A 19,452-nucleotide genomic window follows, 5' to 3' on the forward strand; every position below is an offset into this window, starting at 1 on the left:
TTTATGTACGTTCACAAAATGTTCTACAAAGTTGTAAAAGAACCTATTTAGAGCAAGTTTGCCCAAGAAACCATTATTCTATCTCTTATGATTCCTAACTTATATTTTTTTATATGATTCATGTTAGGGTGATCCATGAATTTCAGTTTTCCTGAAATAACTTTTAATTCGTTCGTACGATCTTTCCAATGCAACCGAGAGATTGAAAATCCATTTGCTCTTTTTTGAGATATGTCTTTTTGAAAAAAAGTGATTTTTCGAAGAAAAATGCCAATATCTTTTTAACTATGAGAGTTAGAACTTTGAGCTCTTTGGAAAAAATATGCGTCGTTGGTAGTTCTAAAAGTGCTCGGAACAAAGTATTTACGAGAAACGAACGAATTAAAAGTTATTTCAGGAAAACTGAAATTCATGGATCACCCTAACATGAATCTTTTAAAAAATTATAAGTTAGGAACCATAAGAGATAGAATAATGGTTTCTTGGGCAAACTTGCTCCGAATAAGTTCTTTTAAAACTTTGTAGAACATTTTGTGAACGTACATAAAACTATTGAAAAGCGAAACTAGAGGGACCACCCTAATTTCACAATAATGAGAAAAAAGGTCGAAAAATAAGAAGAAACTTTCCCAAAGACACCATGTATCTAAATCTTATGGTTTAGGCACAAACATTTTTGTCTTCGTAAATACGGCTCTGGACCCATTGTGGAATGCTAGCAGGAGTCCCGGGAGGAAGCACTAGCAGAATGCCAGAAGAAATCTCTGAAGGGATCTAGAAAATAATTCATAAAAACAACCGTTGAAGAAATCTCAGTGGAATTTTGGAATAGATTGCTAGAGGAATCTGTAGAAGAATCTTCGAGGGATTACTGGAATAATTCGGAAAAACAATCGCTGAAAAAATACCTGTCGCGATTCCGGGAGAAGTTCCGAGAGCAATAGTTAGAGAAATTTCTAGTTAGATCTAATGAGATATCCCAGAAGAAATCTCAGAAGGAATCCTTATAGGAAACCCAGGGGGAATCTCTGAAATAATCCGGAAATACACCCACAGGAAATGCTTCAGTAATAACGTAGGATATTTTATGGAATTCCTGGAATTATTATACGATAATTACGAAAAGCTTTGAAGCTAACGAATTAATGCTGCAAGGAACCTCTGAAGAAATTCAGGAAGAATCCTGAAACAAAGACTTTGAATAAATTCTAGATGTAGGTAACAAGTTAAAGTTGTAAAGCAACTGGTAACATTTTAAGCTTTTCTCTGTTATACAGGCCTAACGTACTCATTTGCTTAGGGTGTCCATTATGCCCCCAACCCCCTATCTGTTGGAAACCTCAACAGGAGATACGTCTATTGTTCGGTTTACATTCCGAATGATGAGCTATCCCCTGCTTTCAAACAAGTTATCACATACTGCACTTTAAAAGGCTTTCCGCTTATTGTTGACAGTGATGCCAGCGCGTGGTCGCGAATTTTCCCGCAGTCAAGTTCGCAGATTGTGAACAATCCTCGGTACCCAATTACTTAATTTATGTTTAGTCCTTAACTGTCAGATCGGTGTAACACGCTAAATATAATGAACACAAAAGGCAATTTACACAGAAAAAAATACACGGTAATGAATATTATTGGGTAATGGACTGGACACACAAAAATTCATTGTTTTCTTTGGTACATTAAGGTCTTGAAATTAGTCTATGGTGATGCTAAAGCTCATCTGGGCCAGCTCAGACATTAACTTGAGAGACTCCAGTTTAATGGAGTACCTAGTACAGATCTTGGTTTGCTTAACAACCGTCCAACCTTCATAGAATCTGCTAGAGAGAAAGTGTTAGACATAATGCTGTTCTATAGCAGAATTATTAGTTATGAGCTGACCAATCGGCATGTTTGAGATGAAGAATCTTTATCTGATCATAACTACCTTTTTTTTGAACTTGTAACCAATATAATTTGGACCCCCATATATTTTGGACCCCCTGAGTCTTATTATCATAACTTTCACAGATTTAATGAAGAGATGACGAAAACTTTTAGAATCATTCGCTAAATTAGATTGTTCTGCATGAGCAGCAATCATTTTCTCACTGGAAATATCATTATTTGCCTTGAAATTATTTTTTGTTAATCTCGGCATCCGTGCGAGTGTCGCGGCATGTTTACGAAAAGACAAAGTGGTGCTGGCGAAATTTGCAGCTGTAAACAAAAACGTTTATCATTCTAGCGCATTAAATTTACAAAGTTCGTCTGATCAGCCTTTGTCAATCAAGTAATTAGGATGTGATCCAGCATATCCAAGTGGCAGATTCTTCGAAAATAGTTTCAAGCTTGTTTAAACACCGGGTGTCCAAAATATATACTTATTAGGGTCCAAAATACATTGGGGTGTCCAAAACAGTGAAAACTGGTGCTTCAAAAATCAGTTATTTTCATCAAATTTTCAGCCAGAAATGACCTTTTGGGTATTTTTGACGAACAGTGGAGGCTTTTACGGTCATACCAACATCATCATTATATGTAACACCCTCTGAATCTGTTTGATTTTAGCTTAAATTTAAACTAATGTCCTCTAGGGGTCCAAAATTCGACCGTTACCCTATTTCGCAAACTTTGCGTTTCAGGAATCCCTGTTCAACCAAATGGGATCTCGTTATTGATTTGGTTGTGGCCAATTTTCATGGATACTTACCATACATTGACACTCCAAGTGATTTAAGTGATGTCGTTGATACTACAACGATCTTCATCATGGAAGCTTTCGAGGAAGCTTGCCCTCTATGGTCTGTGAAGACCACAAGGGGTTCCGATTGATGTCTGATCTGGCGAAGCTCAAGCAACAATGTAGAAAGAGATGGAACAGACGACGTTCGGCTGGTTCAGAGACTTTTGGGTCGGTTTGCAAGGCCTGCAAGAAAGCTCTACAGTCTGCTGAACGATCCGGCTGGAAAAACCTTTGTACAAATGTTCCCAGTTTGAGTGAAGTCAGTCGTTTGTTTAAACGAAATTCATGCAAAATCTCAAGATCTTCGAGTGAACGAACTTCGTTTGCCAAATGGGGATTGTATTTCCTCTGATAAGGATGCTCTGCAGACATGTACACATTTAAGAAAATGTCTCGAATCCCACTGGTCAAGTAAATATCAAAATTCTCATGCCAAAATGAACTTCTGGTCAAATTTTCAGCTAGAGTGATAAAGATTTCGATGAGCTTCAAGTCGATTTGGTAATTTCAGGTTTTTCTACACTTTAAAAAATCATAGCTATTGAACGGAAAGACATACAGTTAGGATTATAGCTCGAAATCAAAGCTTATAATGTTCCACAAAAGTCGTCCATACATAATTGTACAATTCTTGCAAGTTTTGTCAGTAATAAATTGAGTTTTGTTCTAAGTGGTACCGAAAAATCTGTTGTCTTGTAGTCAAAATGGCCTGGGAAGCATGGCTTATTTACATTGCACTTCCTCGGATGTGTGGATTGTAGTTATGATTCTCTGCTTCGGCGGGGATACTCTTCTATAAAATCGAATGAGTGGGCACATAATAGCTTTGCTCCTTTCAAATCTCCTGGGGCAGATGGGATTTATCCTATTTTGCATCAGAAAGAATTTGATAATTTCTAACATGTTTCGAAAAAAAAACTACTTGTTTGCAGTTTTTATACAGGGTATATTCCCAAATCTTGGCGGGATATTATTGTGAAGTTTATTCCGAAAGTGGGTCTTACGTTGTATGAAGAAGCAAAGAGTTTCAGGCCTATCAGTTTGACCCCTTTTCTTCCAAAATGTTTAGAACGCATTGTGGATCATCACATCCGTCTTCATGTGAACCAACATGCCTACAAATCTGGTAAGTCCACTGTGACTCTTTTACATAAGGTTGTTTACGATATCGAGAAGGCATTCGCTCAAAAGCAATCTTGTTTGGGTGTTTTCTTAGATATCGAGGGTACCTTTGACAACGTGCCTTTCGATGACATATTGGAATCCGCACGAAATCATTGTATATTTTCAATGATTGGTGAAACCGCAATGACGTTCAACTTTTGCGTCTCTTTGATTCTGGAATAGATGTGACTCAACAGGTTATCCAAAAAACATTTTTTAGTCAAAAAGGCTAGAAGAGGTTAAAAAAATCATAATCATGACAGTTCTAAGAACCTCTACAAGGCTAATTGGATATAAAAATGTTGCTTGGGAAAGTACGTTGGAGATATTCTTGATTGCAAGCTCTCCTGGTCGCCTCAGTAGTCCCTTCGAGTATTCTTGGATTTTATATTTGTTGTAGGAGACGCCCTTAACCCCACACTACCTGGAGCTTCCTGTCCAGGTGTCTGTTGAGCAGATTTCCCTCCTGATTCAGAATAACAAAAGGCTGTGGTGAGCTGGGCACGTCAAGCTGAAACTATATTCAGCAAAAAGTAACCATTGGCTTCGTGCAAGGGCTCGCACATGTTGGCTTTTCACAGTAGAGGAGGACCTGAGGACTCTAAACGTTCAAAGCGTCTGGAAGCGATTGGCCAAGGACCGAGACTAGTGGAGGTGACACGGCGTAGACCCATCGCTACGAGTTGTAGACCATCAAGTACCGAGTAAGTAAGAGCAGTTGACATATAATAGACACTTGTAATTTAACCGTAATCATTGAATTCCTAGAACATTCCAAGGGGTTCCAAGGGCATGAAGACAACTGCTTCTGTTAGATTTGCATGGTTAACTGGCAAAAATAAAATATCTTCTAGATTTTGCTGCCGAAGTACTTTTACGAAATAATAAATAATCAATAAAATCTAGTATGATATCGAAAGTTGGATCAAAAGAACGATAATTTTATCGAACGAATTTACACAATATTTATTTACATAACTCGACTAAACAATAACGTCGAACATTGTATGAACGATTTGAAACCATCAATAGTGCTGATCGATTTTCACGTAGCTCTCTCCGTGTGGGTGGTGGGCGTGTCCGTTTCGCTGAACATGGACCTGGAATCCTCCCTTGTAGTCCGAGCTGTAATCAACCACACGATGAGTACCATCAGCCTCATCCAGCGTATACTGTCCCATCACGACATCTCCATCGCGGTGTTCCCACTGGCTCTTGTGATCGTGGGTGTGGCTATCCTTAACTCCATACTCAAACTTGTACTTCGGGTGCGAATGATGATAATCCTCCTGATGATGACCGTGATCTACGGCAACGTATCTTGCGGAGGCAACAACGACCAAACAGGCAAATAAAGCGAGAATCTAAAGACAAAATTATCTCAACTTGTTTGGTGGTCAAATTGCGAAACCATTGTTTCTTACCTTGAACATTTTGGATCTCCTGTAAGCTGTGGTTGACACTTGAAATGCTGTTTGTAAAAATACGATTTGTGAACTGATGTCGGATCCAATATGGTAAAGAACTTTTATACGGTTTGTTGGTTCCGATCAATTATCATTTCCATCTTTCTACCTTTAGTTCGGTTCCACACACCCTTCTGGTGTTACCGTAGGTCAGTCTTTTCGTTTGCAGTGCTGTGTTTGAGCCTGTGGAACTGGCCTGGCGTTCACAGCGTTGAGCAGTCCATGTTGGCTTGTTATGTACTGTGCCAAAAATATAAATCGCAAGTGTGGAAGGTTGTTTGATTGACTTTCACTGATCAATTAAAAAATGAATTGGACAGGTTAATAAGGGTGCAGATGCCCAACAATTATATAGTGAAGAATACTTTAATTGTGGTAAAAAACAATAATTGAAACAATCAAACCAATTATAACACATCACTTGTTTATTCTACATCGAATAATATAACTGGTGACAAATAATAAAATGAATAAATGCAAAATAATTTGTAGCATCCCAAACAATATAAAAGTCCATTGTTGGGTAGGATTCGACATCAGTTCACAACTTGCAATCTGTCAACAAGCATTCTCATTACAGAAGAACTAATATGTTCAAGGTAGGTAACATTTGATTAAGAACAAACCCACTAGTTAAACACAAACCGATTCCCTACAGGTCATCGTTCTAGCTGCTTGTTTGGCCGTTGTTGCCGCCGCACCCTATTACGGAGGGCATTACGATCATCATGATGGGGATTACCATAATTCACACCCAAAGTACAAATTCCGATATGGTGTGAAGGATGGGTACACCCACGATCACAAGAGTGCCTGGGAACACCGTGATGGAGACGTCGTGAAGGGGCAGTATACTCTGGATGAAGCTGATGGAACGCATCGTGTGGTAGATTACAGCTCGGATCACAAATCGGGATTCCAGGTTCATGTTCAGCGCAACGGCAAGGCTCGCCACCCACACGGCGAAAGTTACGTCAAAATCGATCAGCACTATTGATTTTCCAATAAGGTGTTATTGTGAGTTTGTTCGGCTTGTTTATGTTGAAACCGATCATTTATTGTAATTTTTGGAAAAGACTGATATGAATCAAACCCAACAGTGTGGTTTGATCTATGTAAATAAATAATTAGGTATATATCTCTACAGTTCTTGTTTGTATGAGACAGTTTGTTGGCTACAAAGAAACTTTACTCCAACGCCGAGCGTATAGTAGAGCACCATCTTCGTCAGTCTTGGCCTGTGTTCCTCCAGTTTCTGCGAACGTGTAGGGATCGCAACTTTTCTACAACCGCGTGCAGCCAACGCGTGCGCGACCGCCTACGAAGTTGCCGACATCTAACTGGTTCCCTGTTGAATGTTTGTTTTCGCTCTTCTTTCTTCCAACACTCGCACTACGTGTACAGCCCATTGTAGTCTGCTGTATTTTATACGTTTCACAATATTTGCATCTTTGCACACTTGGTACAGCTAGTGATTCATGCGTCTTCGCCATGCTCCCATATATTTTTTCGCACCGAGAATTGTTCGCAGCACTTTATCACAGACAAACAGACGTATCACTTAGAACAAATTCCTTAAAAATTCATCGCTCAGTTACACTAATACCAGTTGGTGACGATATTGCACGAAGCACTGAGCTTCGCAATATTGTCAACAGCAGGCGCTAGTGTGAAACGTCAAACGTTTGTCTGTGACTTTACGCTCAATAACTTTAAAAGCTTCTCAGTCTACCTCCTTCAATGTCCACGCCTCCGGTTGGCCGTAAAGGGCAACCGAAAGAATCAGCGTCATATATAAAAAGTAAATTTCGTCTGCGTTTGTAAATTACGGGACCTAAGCTGGTTTTGCAATCCCTAAAATGCCCTATTCGCAACTGCAATACGGCTTTTCACTTTACGGGGAACGTCATTGTCAATAGTATTGCAAGATAAAAAAAAAAAATCTTCAACAACTTCGAATACATCCTCATCAATCACTACCTCAACACTAACACAATTAGGTGTGCCTCTTTCTTGACCCGCTACCATATACATACTACGTCTTGGTAGAGTTAATCGTCAAGCCAACCCTCCTTTTCTCTCTTTTCAGAGGAGCATAAGCTTACTCCACTGCCCTACGATCAATGCCGATGAGATCGATATCGTCCGTAAAGCCTAGCAGGATGTGCGACCGTTTGCAGGTTTCGCCAGAAAACCATGTTCTGGCATGATCTGCCAAAGCTCACTGAGCTCCACTGAACCATACGCTGCTTTAAAATTAATGAACAGATGCAAGTTTGCTATGTAGTTTTATTTCCCAAATTTATATAGGATCATCAGCAGGTTAAACATTTGATCCACCGTTGATTGGCACTCCTGGAAACCAGCTTGGCATTCACCGACGCCAGCCAAGAGGTGTCAGTCTGCTGTACAAGACACGCGACAGTACTATGACAATATCTTATTCGCCGAGTTGAAAAGGGTAATCTCTCTGTAATTGACACATTTTAGTAGGTACATATGTACCCTTTTTTGTAGATTGGATATATGAGGCCAGCAGCTGGCAATTCTTCATCCTGCCAAATCAACAATAATCTGGTGGATTGATTGATGTAGCTGCTCGCTTCCGTGCTGCTCTGGTCTTGACAAATACCTCTTTCAGTGGTATCAGTCTGTTGTACAGGACATCCGACAGTATGTATCTAGTACACCGAAGTCGAAACTGTAGATCTTCTGTAATAGGCAAACTCTTCCTTGTATACTGGGCACATCATGATCAGCTGGTTGATCAACTCCTTATCTTCCCATATCTTATTATTCTCGCTTCCGTGCCTTAGAAGTTCGACCGGGATCTCGTCCTTAACAGCAGCCTTACTGTTTTACACTATCTCAAAGGCAAGGTAAAAAATGTTCTTAACCTCATCCAGTGTTGGTGGTGCCACTGCTTGACCGTAATCCATCCTGTTGATGGGTGCTCCTTCACTGCTACTATTCAACAAATCTACCAAGTGCACCTTCTACCTGGCAGCCACCATTGTTTTGTCTGTTAGCAAATTTCCTTCCTGGTCATTGCACATGGCGGGCATTGGCACAGTCTTGTGCCACGCACCATTGACAGTTGTATAAAACCACTGCATATCGTTCCTGCCTATACTTTCCTGCGTATCAGCAATCGCACTGTCTTCGTGCTACCGCTTTTTATTGCTGTGGATTCGTTTCTCTTCTGCTCTTGCCACCCTGTACTGCTCCCCATTGAGCCGGGTACTGATCACTAGTTTTTCGCTTCTGCGTGCATTGTTTTAGTTCGTCTCTCGTTGGTACTCCTCGTTGAACTAACCATTACGTTGGCGTCCTCCCAAGTAACACACTTGTCACCGAAAAGTCACGGCGGCGCAGGTTTTTGTTGCGCAGAAGTCATTATGACTTAATTCTAACAAATAAATACTTAGTTGCTAGAAGTAAGTCATGATGACTCTTGCGCAACAAAAACCTGCGCCGCCATGACTCTTCGGTGACAAGTGTGTTACTTGGGCTGAGCGGTATACACTCTGTTCCATAACTATAGATACATCTCATATTTATTTACTATTTATTCAAAGTGCAACTCATTATTTCATGTACTACGCCATTATGATTACCCATGAGCCTTACACATACTACCACGTAATTTTATTCATACACATGTGTGTATACAGATAAATTAAAAAAAACTGAAATCCCATTGTTTCATGACTCTTAGGGTGGGTCAACGTTGTATGATCTTATCAACCCGGAACAAAGCTTTTTCAATCTATATTAGCATGCAAAACAACTTTACAAAATTTAAGAGCCATTGGTTGCGTCTCCGTATTCCGCATTGCGATTGAAATTGGTATGGAAGTTAGTATGGGAAAACGAACTTTTTTTTGCATTTTATTCATAACTTGAATTCTTTTGTCTAATACTATGTAACTAATGACGTTAAAGTATAGCCTAGGATATGCCGAAAAACTTTGCCGAAGATCGCAAAGTGATCCGACGCTTGTGAAAAAAGTTATTCGCCTGGTAACTCAGGCCAAAAATTAAGATTTTATTATTGATGTTATTCCTTTACATGTTAAGCGTTAAGCACCACCGGGCAATCTGTACGATATAACCTTTTTCACAAGTGTCGGATCTCTTTGCAGTCTTCGGCAAAGTTTTTCGGCATATCCTAGGCTGCGCCAAAAGCGAGAAAGAAAAAAAAAAAAGAAAAATTTCAATTTATGAGAAAAATGCAAAACAGCACGTTTTTCCATACTAATTTCCATACAAATTTCAATCGCAATGCGGAATACGGGGAAGCAACGAATCGATCCCAAATTTTGCACAGTTATGGACGCTAAAAGGAACCGAAAAAGCTTTGTTCCGAAAAATCGACTTTGTTGACCCAGTCTAATGACTATAGATCCAATACATGTAAGTCATTCATTGTGCCTAATCAACGCGTTGTTTTAGGTTCTGTGCTCAGGTTTATTTCGGCGTTTGGCGTATTGTTACGTGTAAACTTCAATTTATAATATTCCATGTGCAAAATATATATCTGAAGTTGGAATAAGAAAGATTTTGACACATCAATACAGGTGTTTAACAGAATTTTCTCGTCGTGTAAGCAGATTTCATCGTACCGTTGTAATTTTCTTTCAAGGTCCAATTCAATACGGCAGAAAGAAAACTCGAGGAAGCTGTCTAATCACACAAAACGGAATAAGGATCGTAATCAACTCGCTAAAAAGTTTGAACCAGTTAAAGAAAGAATTAGGCAGCGCTAGACGTCTCACGTTTGACAATTTATAGAGTCCTGAAAGAATGTCCACAAGATCAACGTGAAAAAATGGAATGAGCTTCACAACTTTTGAGACATCATAAGGATTCGTGCTCAAAATTTCATTGCGATAACATGCGTTGAAATTGGAGTAAAGTAGGTATTACAGTTGACACCACATCTTGATGTTCAACAGGTAAATATCATCTTGTACCAACTTTTCGAACCCTCTATGCAGAATACCCTCTTCGAATGAGTGTATTCAGTTTTGTATCTTTTAATTCTGCCTTCTATAAAGTGGCATAGAGGGCGGAATTAAAAGGTAAAACTGATTACAGCTCTTTGAAGGTAAATATCACTTTATCTCCCTGTCTTTATTCGATCCTGATGGTTTTTGTTTGAGATTTTCTCTCGATTTGTCAATATACTATGTTTACAGGTTACTGTACCTGGTTTCCAAGGTGCAAATTTTTCTGGGAAGGTGAAATTATATCTGTTTGGTGAAGGTTTTTCCTAGTTACGAAAGTTTAAAAATTGGTTCTTCATTTCGATCTCTAAATTCTTCAACAAATTACAGTTCATTCTGCTCATCTCGATTTATCGAGATAGGATGGTCCTTCTACATTAGACCTGTTCACTTTTTTTGACCTACCCGTGTCACATCAAATTATCAATCCACATGCAAAAACAAGTCTTCAGTCCAAAAATGAGCCAAATTGATAAAGGTTTAGAGGTGTATCAAATCAATTTTGTGTTTTTTCGAGCATTTTCACAAAAATGTACTCCAATATCCAGAAAATTACACCAAAGAGGTACCGAAAACACCGTTAAAATATAGTTGGAACAATACTCTACAGCTTTGCCGAAGACACTACGGTGTTTAAATTGCTTATTTCAAAGTTATTCAACAATTTTCGTTAAAAAATCGCGAAAAAATACAATATTTTTACGATTTTTCATGTAAAAGTTATGTAAATTTACATTGTTTTAAGTGACTAATTTAATGAGCTATTGCTCCTATGTGTAACGAACATTTCGTCCATTTATCATTTTAGTGTAGGAATTCGTTTTCATTGACTAATTATCAAAAGTATGTCACTTTGATACTAAAAATCGCATAGAGTTGCCAGCACAAAATTAAACAAAGTTACCCATGATTAAAACGTCATTACATTTCTTTGTCGCATCTGCATCAGTTTCAATTTGGTGTAGATGGTTGAGCATGAGACTGCCGATTCGAAGATTCAAGGTTTGAGCCCTGGAACAGAATTTTTTGCGGCTCGATCCAGCTATAAGTTAATGAGACTACGATCTGCATCTCATTGCAATTTGGCATCATAGCCTTGCTTCGAAACCGTTGAGCATAGTGTGGGATCCTTAACAGTTCCCCCATCACCGGTTCTGGATGTTCCTGATACGGACACTTACTGGTCTACTGGATGCCGCCTCTTCTGTCAACAAGTCGCTTACTTCCTCTCATACTGCTCACCACTGACTGACTGAGCAGCCCAACAACACTCAAACCTCAAACCACCAAACTTATACAACTGTTTACCATGCAACAAGATTTACCCATTTTGACTACAAGGTTTGTATACCTGCAAGGTACCACATCTCCCTTTTTCTATAAAATGGAATGATGAGTTATGTTTCCTTACATTTGCTTCAATGTAACATTTCATGAACATACTCATGAACCAGTGAAGCTGACTTCTCGTATACAGTTAGCCTTATGTTATCAACTTCCTCTAACTCTTTCTGACATCATATTACAACGTCGTCTGCCGAACGAATGGTCGGCCTCTCCAGCAGGGTTTATGCTCAGCCACGTTCGCATGATTCAGTCTTCTTTTATCACTCACCCCATTTCCGTCATGTGTCATAGTGTCACTTGCTATTATTCTATAAACATGTCTCCTCCATCTCTAGTAAAACCAACCAGTATTATCATCACATCCAATTCAACCTTATACATGTTCTGATGAATGTATCCCTAATTTATCCTAATGCTCCTACTATTCCTTCATTTTTTTCTGTTAGTTCTTAACTATGAATCCTTTATTCTTATATATTCCATATGTAAGCCGTACATAGGTTATTTTTAATATTCATATCTAATACTCATTTTTCTTGTTGCATTCATCCTAACTTTCTTAATCCATACTCTTGATTTAACGTCCAATTTCTTTGCGCTGGAACAATCCGTTGTTAACGAACGTCTTACTCTCAGTTAGTTTTTTTTAGAGTTATTACTTTTTTCACACGAATGTTCATTTAGAATTTTCCACAATCCTTCGAATTGTCGTATTTTGTAGCCAACCTTAGAAGCATCAGTTGTTGTTTTGAATCATATCACAAACATACCATATTCTTCTTGTAATCAGTAGGTCGTTTCGGTTCTTGAGCGCCAAGATTTTTTTCGTTGTCTGTTTTAATTTCAAACGGATCCAACATATCTATCTCCTGCAGTTTTTTTTAAGTGCATATTAGGTCTCCTGCAGTTTGCTCATACTGTCTTACGTCTCACCTAATGAGAACATCCATATTCAAAATTTTACCACATAGTGCAACAATCAATCTTGTTGTCTCTCTGATTACAGATTGTTTTTTTTTAACAATCGAATTATATATTCACAATTAAATCCTCTCAGCAACATTCTCTATGGAAGTCGTCATGTACTGCTAGTCACTACTAATTTTACTCTTTTCATAAATGGCATTCCTTTATTTCTTCTCTAAATCCAGTACCTCGGCAAACACCCAATACCAGCACTGAAGTCACGCCAATATGAATAGGCAGTTCTCTTACATCTTCATCTTCTAGACATAACGTCCTCACTGGGACAAAGCCTTCTCTTTAGCTAAGAGTTCTATGAGCACTTCCAGTTATTACCTGAAGCTGCCAACTATCATTTTGCAAGTGTATATCGTGAGACAGGCACAAAGATGCTCTATTTCCAAGGAAATCAAAGTATTTTTTTTTCTCGAAAAATGCTTGGATCAATCGGGAATCGAATTGGTTACCCTCAGCATGATCATGTTGAATACCCACGCCTTTACGGCTATGGCTTAATTCTCTTACATCTTCTCCATATAATTTTACCTCATATTCCATTCTGACATTTCTAATCCAGAGGTACCAATTCAACTCAATTCCAATTTCCTGTTACGCTCTCCGGGAGCTATGCTGTGCTTTGCACCAGCTTCTTACAAATCGGTCTCAAACAAACCATCTTCCCCCATAACGCTCTCCGGGAGCAATGCTGTGCATTGCACCAGCCACTGTATAACGGTCTCCGGCACCAGTCTTCACGCTCTCCGGGAGCAATGCCGTGCTTTGCACCAGCCTTTCCAATACAGTACCCAGAACCGTGCTCTCCGGGAGCGGGGCTGTACGAATCCATTTCCTCTTTTTTAGGACCAACACGCTCTAAGGGGGAAATCATTTTGGTTTTTCTAACACATGCTTGCTTAATTTTCTCACATGTGTGAGTTTTCAATTGAAGATGAAGAAATACTCGAATTTTCACCACTATCTGATATCGAGTTATTTTAAAATTTGCTTCAACGCTTGCTCAGGACACTTACCTTTTTATTGAAACCAAGAAACACAACATTTTCACAATATTTCACTGCAAAACTGCTAATTTATAAATTGTGCGATATCTTTTCCAAATTCCCCCCCCAACGCACACCAGCTCGCACCATTTCACTAGCACTGTCTTACCGGGAACAGTCTCACTTTTTAATTGCCTCTCGAAACGTAATTGCTTCCATAATCGAAGTGTAAAATGTTTCACCGGCTTCACAAATGGAATAATATTCACTACATCACGAAAAAGTCCGCGGCGATAGCCACACAATCGCGAAAACTGCACAAAATCGTTTTTCACTTTCCAACCGGCGCGGTATTTACTTCCATGTAGTGCACATACATGGTGTGGCTTTTCTTGATTTGCTGTTTCTTTTATTCTCCCATTGCCTATGCGTGCATATTTCTTGCGTCATATGCACAGCGTGATAAACAAGTTGAAGATGGGAAAGAGACAAATGAAATGCACTAACGAACCTGCCTCATCTGCACATCCGCGTGCAGGAGTGTTTGTTTACTCTCTGTAAAGTTAGTAGGCGCTTTCACCAATACCTATAAATTGTGAGTTGAACCCTAAGTGGAGCTGCATTGTACAATGCACAACGTTTCTCTCGTTTATTCGCTCTTGAAGCATTGGCTATTTTCATTCCGTTGAAAATCGCTAAAGTGACCACTACATTTGTCAATTTCCCCATGAAACTCTCGAAATCATGGAGGGGATGCAACCATCGCTGCTTCCCGTAATCACTTTTCTTCAGGTTCAATGACAAACGTGCAGTATCATGTTCGCAGCCGTTTCGTCGGTTAAACCGCAAATGTTCCAAAACTAAATCAGCCAAAACCGGTTCAGCTCTTCCTCCCTTGTCAACTAAATCGCCAATCCTTGTCGCCACTGTGGGATCCTTAACAGTTCCCCCATCACCGGTTCTGGATGTTCCTGATACGGACACTTACTGGTCTACTGGATGCCGCCTCTTCTGTCAACAAGTCGCTTACTTCCTCTCATACTGCTCACCACTGACTGACTGAGCAGCCCAACAACACTCAAACCTTAAACCACCAAACTTATACAACTGTTTACCATGTAACAAGATTTACCCATTTTGACTACAAGGTTTGTATACCTGCAAGGTACCACACATAGTAAGAATGAAGTTTCCCTTTATCGTGTAGTTGTGTTGCTTGTGGCTAGATAGATGCAAGTAATCTCCACAGTTGTATGATAAATGTTGCATCCAGAAGCAGTTCCATCATCGTATTGAATTGTTTTAGCTAAGTTAATCGGTACAAACAGATGTCCAATATTTCGTCCAGCTGATCTCGTCGACACGATTTCTTGTCAACAAGTAAACTAAATATCTATCTAGTCCTGGAATGGGCTTAATTGGCAGGTCCCGATCATCATTATTTGGGAGATTGCGTGTAAGTCATGGGCCATGGCTCATGGCAGATTCATCATCCTAACTGCTACAAAGAAAGAAAAAAAAAAGTTTATTATGTATTTGAGCTTGAACCTGGGACTTTCTGATCCGCAGGCTCGAGCCTTATCATCTGCGCCATTTCTTATACTTGAATCAAAAGACATTAGAATATGATGGCATGACGTCTTAATCATGGGTAACTTTGTTTTAATTCGTGTTGGCAACTCTACGCGATTTTTAGTATCAACGTGACATACTTTTGATAATTAGTCAATGAAAACGAATTCCTACACAAAAACGATGTATGGACAAAATGTTCGTTACACATAGGAGTAATCGCTAATTAATTTAGTCACTTAAAACAATGTAAAATTACATGACTTTTATATGTAAAATCATAAAAATATCGTGTTTTTTCGTGATTTTTTAACTAAAATTGTTGAATAACTTCGAAATACGCAATTTAAACACCGTAGTGTCTTCGGCAAAGTTGTAGAGTATTGTTCTAACTATATCCTAACGGTATCTCCGGCATCTTTTCGGAGCAATTTTGTGAATTTCTGAGTAAATTTCTGTGAAAACGGCTAAAAAACACAAAATCGACTTGATACACCTTTAAATCTTCATCAATTTGGCTCAATTTTGGACTGAAGACTTGTTTTTGCATGTGGATTGATAATTTGATGTGTCACAGAGAATCGGAGAAAAAAATTTCAAAGTGAACAGGTCTATTCTACATGCGGCGGATAAACTGTTATTTGTATAAATGTTTATTTGATTGGCTTCTCAAGACATATTTGACACTTTGGGGAGCCTTTTAGGTCGAAAAGAATTTCAGCTTGTATCGACCGAATGGCTTTTTTTCGTAATGGAGAACTTTACGAAAATAACCACGTTACTTCTCAAGGAATCTCTCGGGGGTGGCGGCATGATGGTATGGAGAGGGTTCTGTCGACTCGAATGGACGGGTATTCAGGGATGTGCCGAGCTTCTGAACCTGAAAAATATATACTATCGTTTCTTGCAGCAACGCCGTTAAACAAATTAGACAACGTTTTATCAAGATCATGAGCACACTTGTTCACACAGTTCAAGCAACTATGGCTTAGTTTCGTGAAAAGCTTATTTAGGTTAAAGAATAATCATCTTCTTACCCTGACCAGAACCCAATTGAGAATTTGTAGGGTTGATTATAAAAGCAGTGTGTAAATAAAATAAGCCGCACGGATGTTTTCCATATCAAAACCGTGTGGTTGCTTGAACGTGGAAGAAAATCCATTAAAAGTTAATTAAAAGTATCCTGGATAGGCTGTTTGAGCTTATTAAGAAAAAAAGAGAGACTACTCATTATTGATATGTTGAATGTTTTGTGTAGCATTAATTAACTAGAATGAATTCTCGCTTGGATCTATTGTTATGGAACAAGGGAATTTATATAAGATTATTTATCAGATTCAGAGAACACATGTAATATCGAGTTATTATTTTCCTCATGTCTACTCTATATAATGAAATGAACAGGAGAACAATATGATTCGAATTCATTCTACATATCCGAGTATCCAAAAATATTGTTTGGATCTTTCTGTTATTTCTTGAACTCTGGATAATCGCTCTCGGATTTTTGTGACTAAAAGTTATTGTTAAGTCAATGTTCGGGCCTTTGTAAGACCTCCAGTACATTTAGAAGCGATATGGCAAAACATGGTGTAGATTTCATAGCGAGCCGAGCGGAAAGCAAATGATGCGTGTTATAACTTGTTGGAAGTTAAACATATAGAAGCAGCCAAGAGGAGAGATCACTTTGCGACTTTATTGGATGGAGAGAACGTTAACCCATCAGCGAATAGATTGAGCATCAGTGACTGTGACTAAGCTGTGGAGCAAGACTTCATCGGTGTTGAAATGCCATCAAAGAGCTAAAGAAACTGTAAGGTCAAAAGACCAGCTCGTGGCAGAACTTCTCAAAAAGTTTGGAAGAAGTATAACTACCTGCTACCTCAATGGCACAAATATCCCAAATAGAAGATAACGTACATCTGGACTCGGTCTTCTGATAAGCTAGGCTTCGTGAACGTGTGATTAGCGGCGCCATCCGAAGAAGCGTATTGTAAGCCACGGGTGTGGGTTCGATTCCCAATCCAGTCGGAGCAAACTTTTCGTCAAACGAAAAATTCTTCATTGTGCCACAGGGTGTCGTATTCCATATCTAGTGTGAGTTATGTTTAGTCTGCAAGTACAGCCTCTGGATGAAGACGGCGTATAGCGTATTTTTTATGAAAGCCGATCAACGATGAATCAAATGTATGCTCTGCGATAAACCCTTGATAAACCATGATAAAAAATGAATGCTTTCAGCAATGAAACGATCAACATAGTGAGAAGATTCCGTCAAAATATTGGTATGTTCGAAACCGTATTCAGTTTTAAACTAAAAATCAGAACTTTTTGTATATCACATCGTGCTATTTATTCACAATCATTCCACACTCCAAAACACATTCCTCATAGTTCAATAATGTTGCTCAATGTTGGCATAGCTTTCACATTTTTTAATCATTCTAATAGTGTTGCTCGATGTTGGCGTAGCTTTCACCATGGTGCGGGTGGTGAGCATGTCCCTTGCGCAGGACATGTGGCTGGAATCCTCCCTTGTGATCGGAGCTGTAGTCAACAATGCGATGGGTGCCATCGGCCTCATCCAGAGTGTACTGTCCCTTCACGTGGTCTCCATCACGGTGCTCCCAAGCGCTCTTGTGATCGTGGGTATGGCTATCCTTAACGCCATACTCGAACTTGTATTTCGGGTGTGAATGATGGTGATCTTCGTGATGACCGGAATCTCCTCCGTAGAACTGAGCGGAGGCAATGACGGCCAAACAGGCAACCAGAACGATGACCTGCCAAAATAATACAATTTTGTAGAATACACACACATTTTCCACAACCAGCGTAACTCACTTTGAACATCTTGGATCTCCTGTTAAAGTTTGTGCTAAAACTGTTAATTAGTTGGTTACTACCAAACGACTGTGCTAACTACAGCTTCCACTAAAGCTTTTATAGCGCATAGTCGTTTCAATCCAAACCCCGCGATCCGATCGACTCGTTTGAGTGGGCACGACAATCATAAAACCGATTTCCATGTGGCACATTATTTGAAAACAAATTGGGCAATCGATATAGCTGCCTAGACAGAACTGTTTTCGAATTAAGTTTAATTCAATTAAATTCCATCGCGTGTGTGACACCCTCCTCCCAATTTCCTACATATTTTCAATCGTAAAAGTTGCATATCCAAACCAACCGAGAAACATAGCTAATAAATTTAATTTGCATTGCCTCTGTTTGCATCTAAAGGCGCAAATCATTGAAGTAGAAAATTGCATTCGTTTTGGATCTAACCAACCAATACATTTCTGCGTGTGTGATATTTACAGGGCTTTGAAAGTCGAGTTAGCCAGAGAAAAACTAAGCAGCAAGATAATTGAGTATAAAATATCTGCGACAGTTATGCTCAACATCAGTTAGTGAACAACATTCTTTCTAGACACACCTTCAGACTTGAACACAGGAGATCCAAGATGTTGAAGGTACATCTTCTTCCGAAGTCATCATATTTTTGGATGATTGTTTTTCACTATTTTACTTCCTTCTTCTAGATCGTCGCTCTGGTTGCCTGTTTGGTCGTCATTGCCTCCGCTCAGTTCTACGGAGGAGATTACGGTCACCATGAGGATCACCATCATTCTCACCCGAAATACAAGTTCGAGTATGGCGTTAAGGATAGCCATACCCACGATCACAAGAGCGCTTGGGAGCACCGTGATGGAGACCACGTGAAGGGACAGTACACTCTGGATGAGGCCGATGGCACCCATCGCATTGTTGACTACAGCTCCGATCACAAGGGAGGTTTCCAGCCTCACGTCCTGCGCAAGGGCCACGCTCACCACCCACACCATGGTGAAAGCTACGCCAATATTGAGCAACATTACTAGAAGAATTTGAAACAAAAAATTTAGCTTTGCTTTAAATAGAAGACTCTTCCCTAACTCTGAAAATAAGTTTTTCAATTTAGGGTCGTCCATAAACTAACCTTCATACAGCCAAAGTACCTTTTTCATCTTCGGAAAAGTACAAAAATGTTCATAACTTTTATGCTTTTCGATGCAATTTGATGACGTTTCCGGAGTTATTCCGGATTTTCTTGGAGTACCTAAAAAAAATTGGCCACATACTTTGCACAACGTATACCTCAAGATCCCGATGAAGTAGAAGAATAGTGTTTTCGGCAAATTTGTTCAGCAGGTTAAGAA

General features: G+C 39.3%; 3 protein-coding genes across 4 annotated transcripts; 1 reads left to right on the top strand and 2 right to left on the bottom strand.

The window, feature by feature from the left end:
• Positions 1-4,883: 4,883 nt before the first annotated feature.
• LOC109399502 (cuticle protein 19-like) lies at positions 4,884-5,325 on the bottom strand. The gene is made up of 2 exons (XM_019671947.3): positions 5,317-5,325; positions 4,884-5,256 (listed from the first exon to the last, which is right to left on the bottom strand). The coding sequence occupies exons 1-2, from the start codon at positions 5,323-5,325 to the stop codon at positions 4,918-4,920; spliced, it is 348 nt and encodes a 115-aa protein (XP_019527492.3). The 3' UTR covers positions 4,884-4,917.
• LOC109404363 (cuticle protein 19-like) lies at positions 5,252-6,496 on the top strand. The gene is made up of 2 exons (XM_019677212.3): positions 5,252-5,957; positions 6,017-6,496. The coding sequence occupies exons 1-2, from the start codon at positions 5,949-5,951 to the stop codon at positions 6,353-6,355; spliced, it is 348 nt and encodes a 115-aa protein (XP_019532757.3). The 5' UTR covers positions 5,252-5,948; the 3' UTR covers positions 6,356-6,496.
• An 11,082-nt stretch (positions 6,497-17,578) lies between these two features.
• LOC109399495 (cuticle protein 19-like) lies at positions 17,579-19,098 on the bottom strand. 2 transcript variants are annotated; one of them, XM_029880176.2, is made up of 2 exons: positions 18,934-19,098; positions 17,579-18,033 (listed from the first exon to the last, which is right to left on the bottom strand). In XM_029880176.2, exons 1-2 carry the CDS (start codon positions 19,096-19,098, stop codon positions 17,695-17,697), a joined length of 504 nt encoding a protein of 167 aa, XP_029736036.2. In that variant the 3' UTR covers positions 17,579-17,694. The 2 variants fall into 2 exon arrangements, with proteins under 2 accessions (XP_029736036.2, XP_019527486.3); XM_019671941.3 differs by lacking the exon at positions 18,934-19,098 and adding an exon at positions 18,095-18,680.
• Between the last annotated feature and the right edge of the window lie 354 nt (positions 19,099-19,452).

Source organism: Aedes albopictus, chromosome 2 (assembly GCF_035046485.1).
Source record: "Aedes albopictus strain Foshan chromosome 2, AalbF5, whole genome shotgun sequence".
Classification (NCBI taxonomy): domain Eukaryota; kingdom Metazoa; phylum Arthropoda; class Insecta; order Diptera; family Culicidae; genus Aedes; species Aedes albopictus.

Excerpts from the sequence above, each read along its gene's own strand:
- LOC109399495 (XM_029880176.2), bottom strand. The coding sequence starts at position 19,098 with ATGGTGTGGGTGGTGAGCGTGGCCCTTGCGCAGGACGTGAGGCTGGAA. Across the intron at positions 18,034-18,933 it reads TCCCAAGCGCTCTTGTGATC|GTCATCGTTCTGGTTGCCTG; the intron begins GTGGGTATGGCT and ends TTATTTTGGCAG.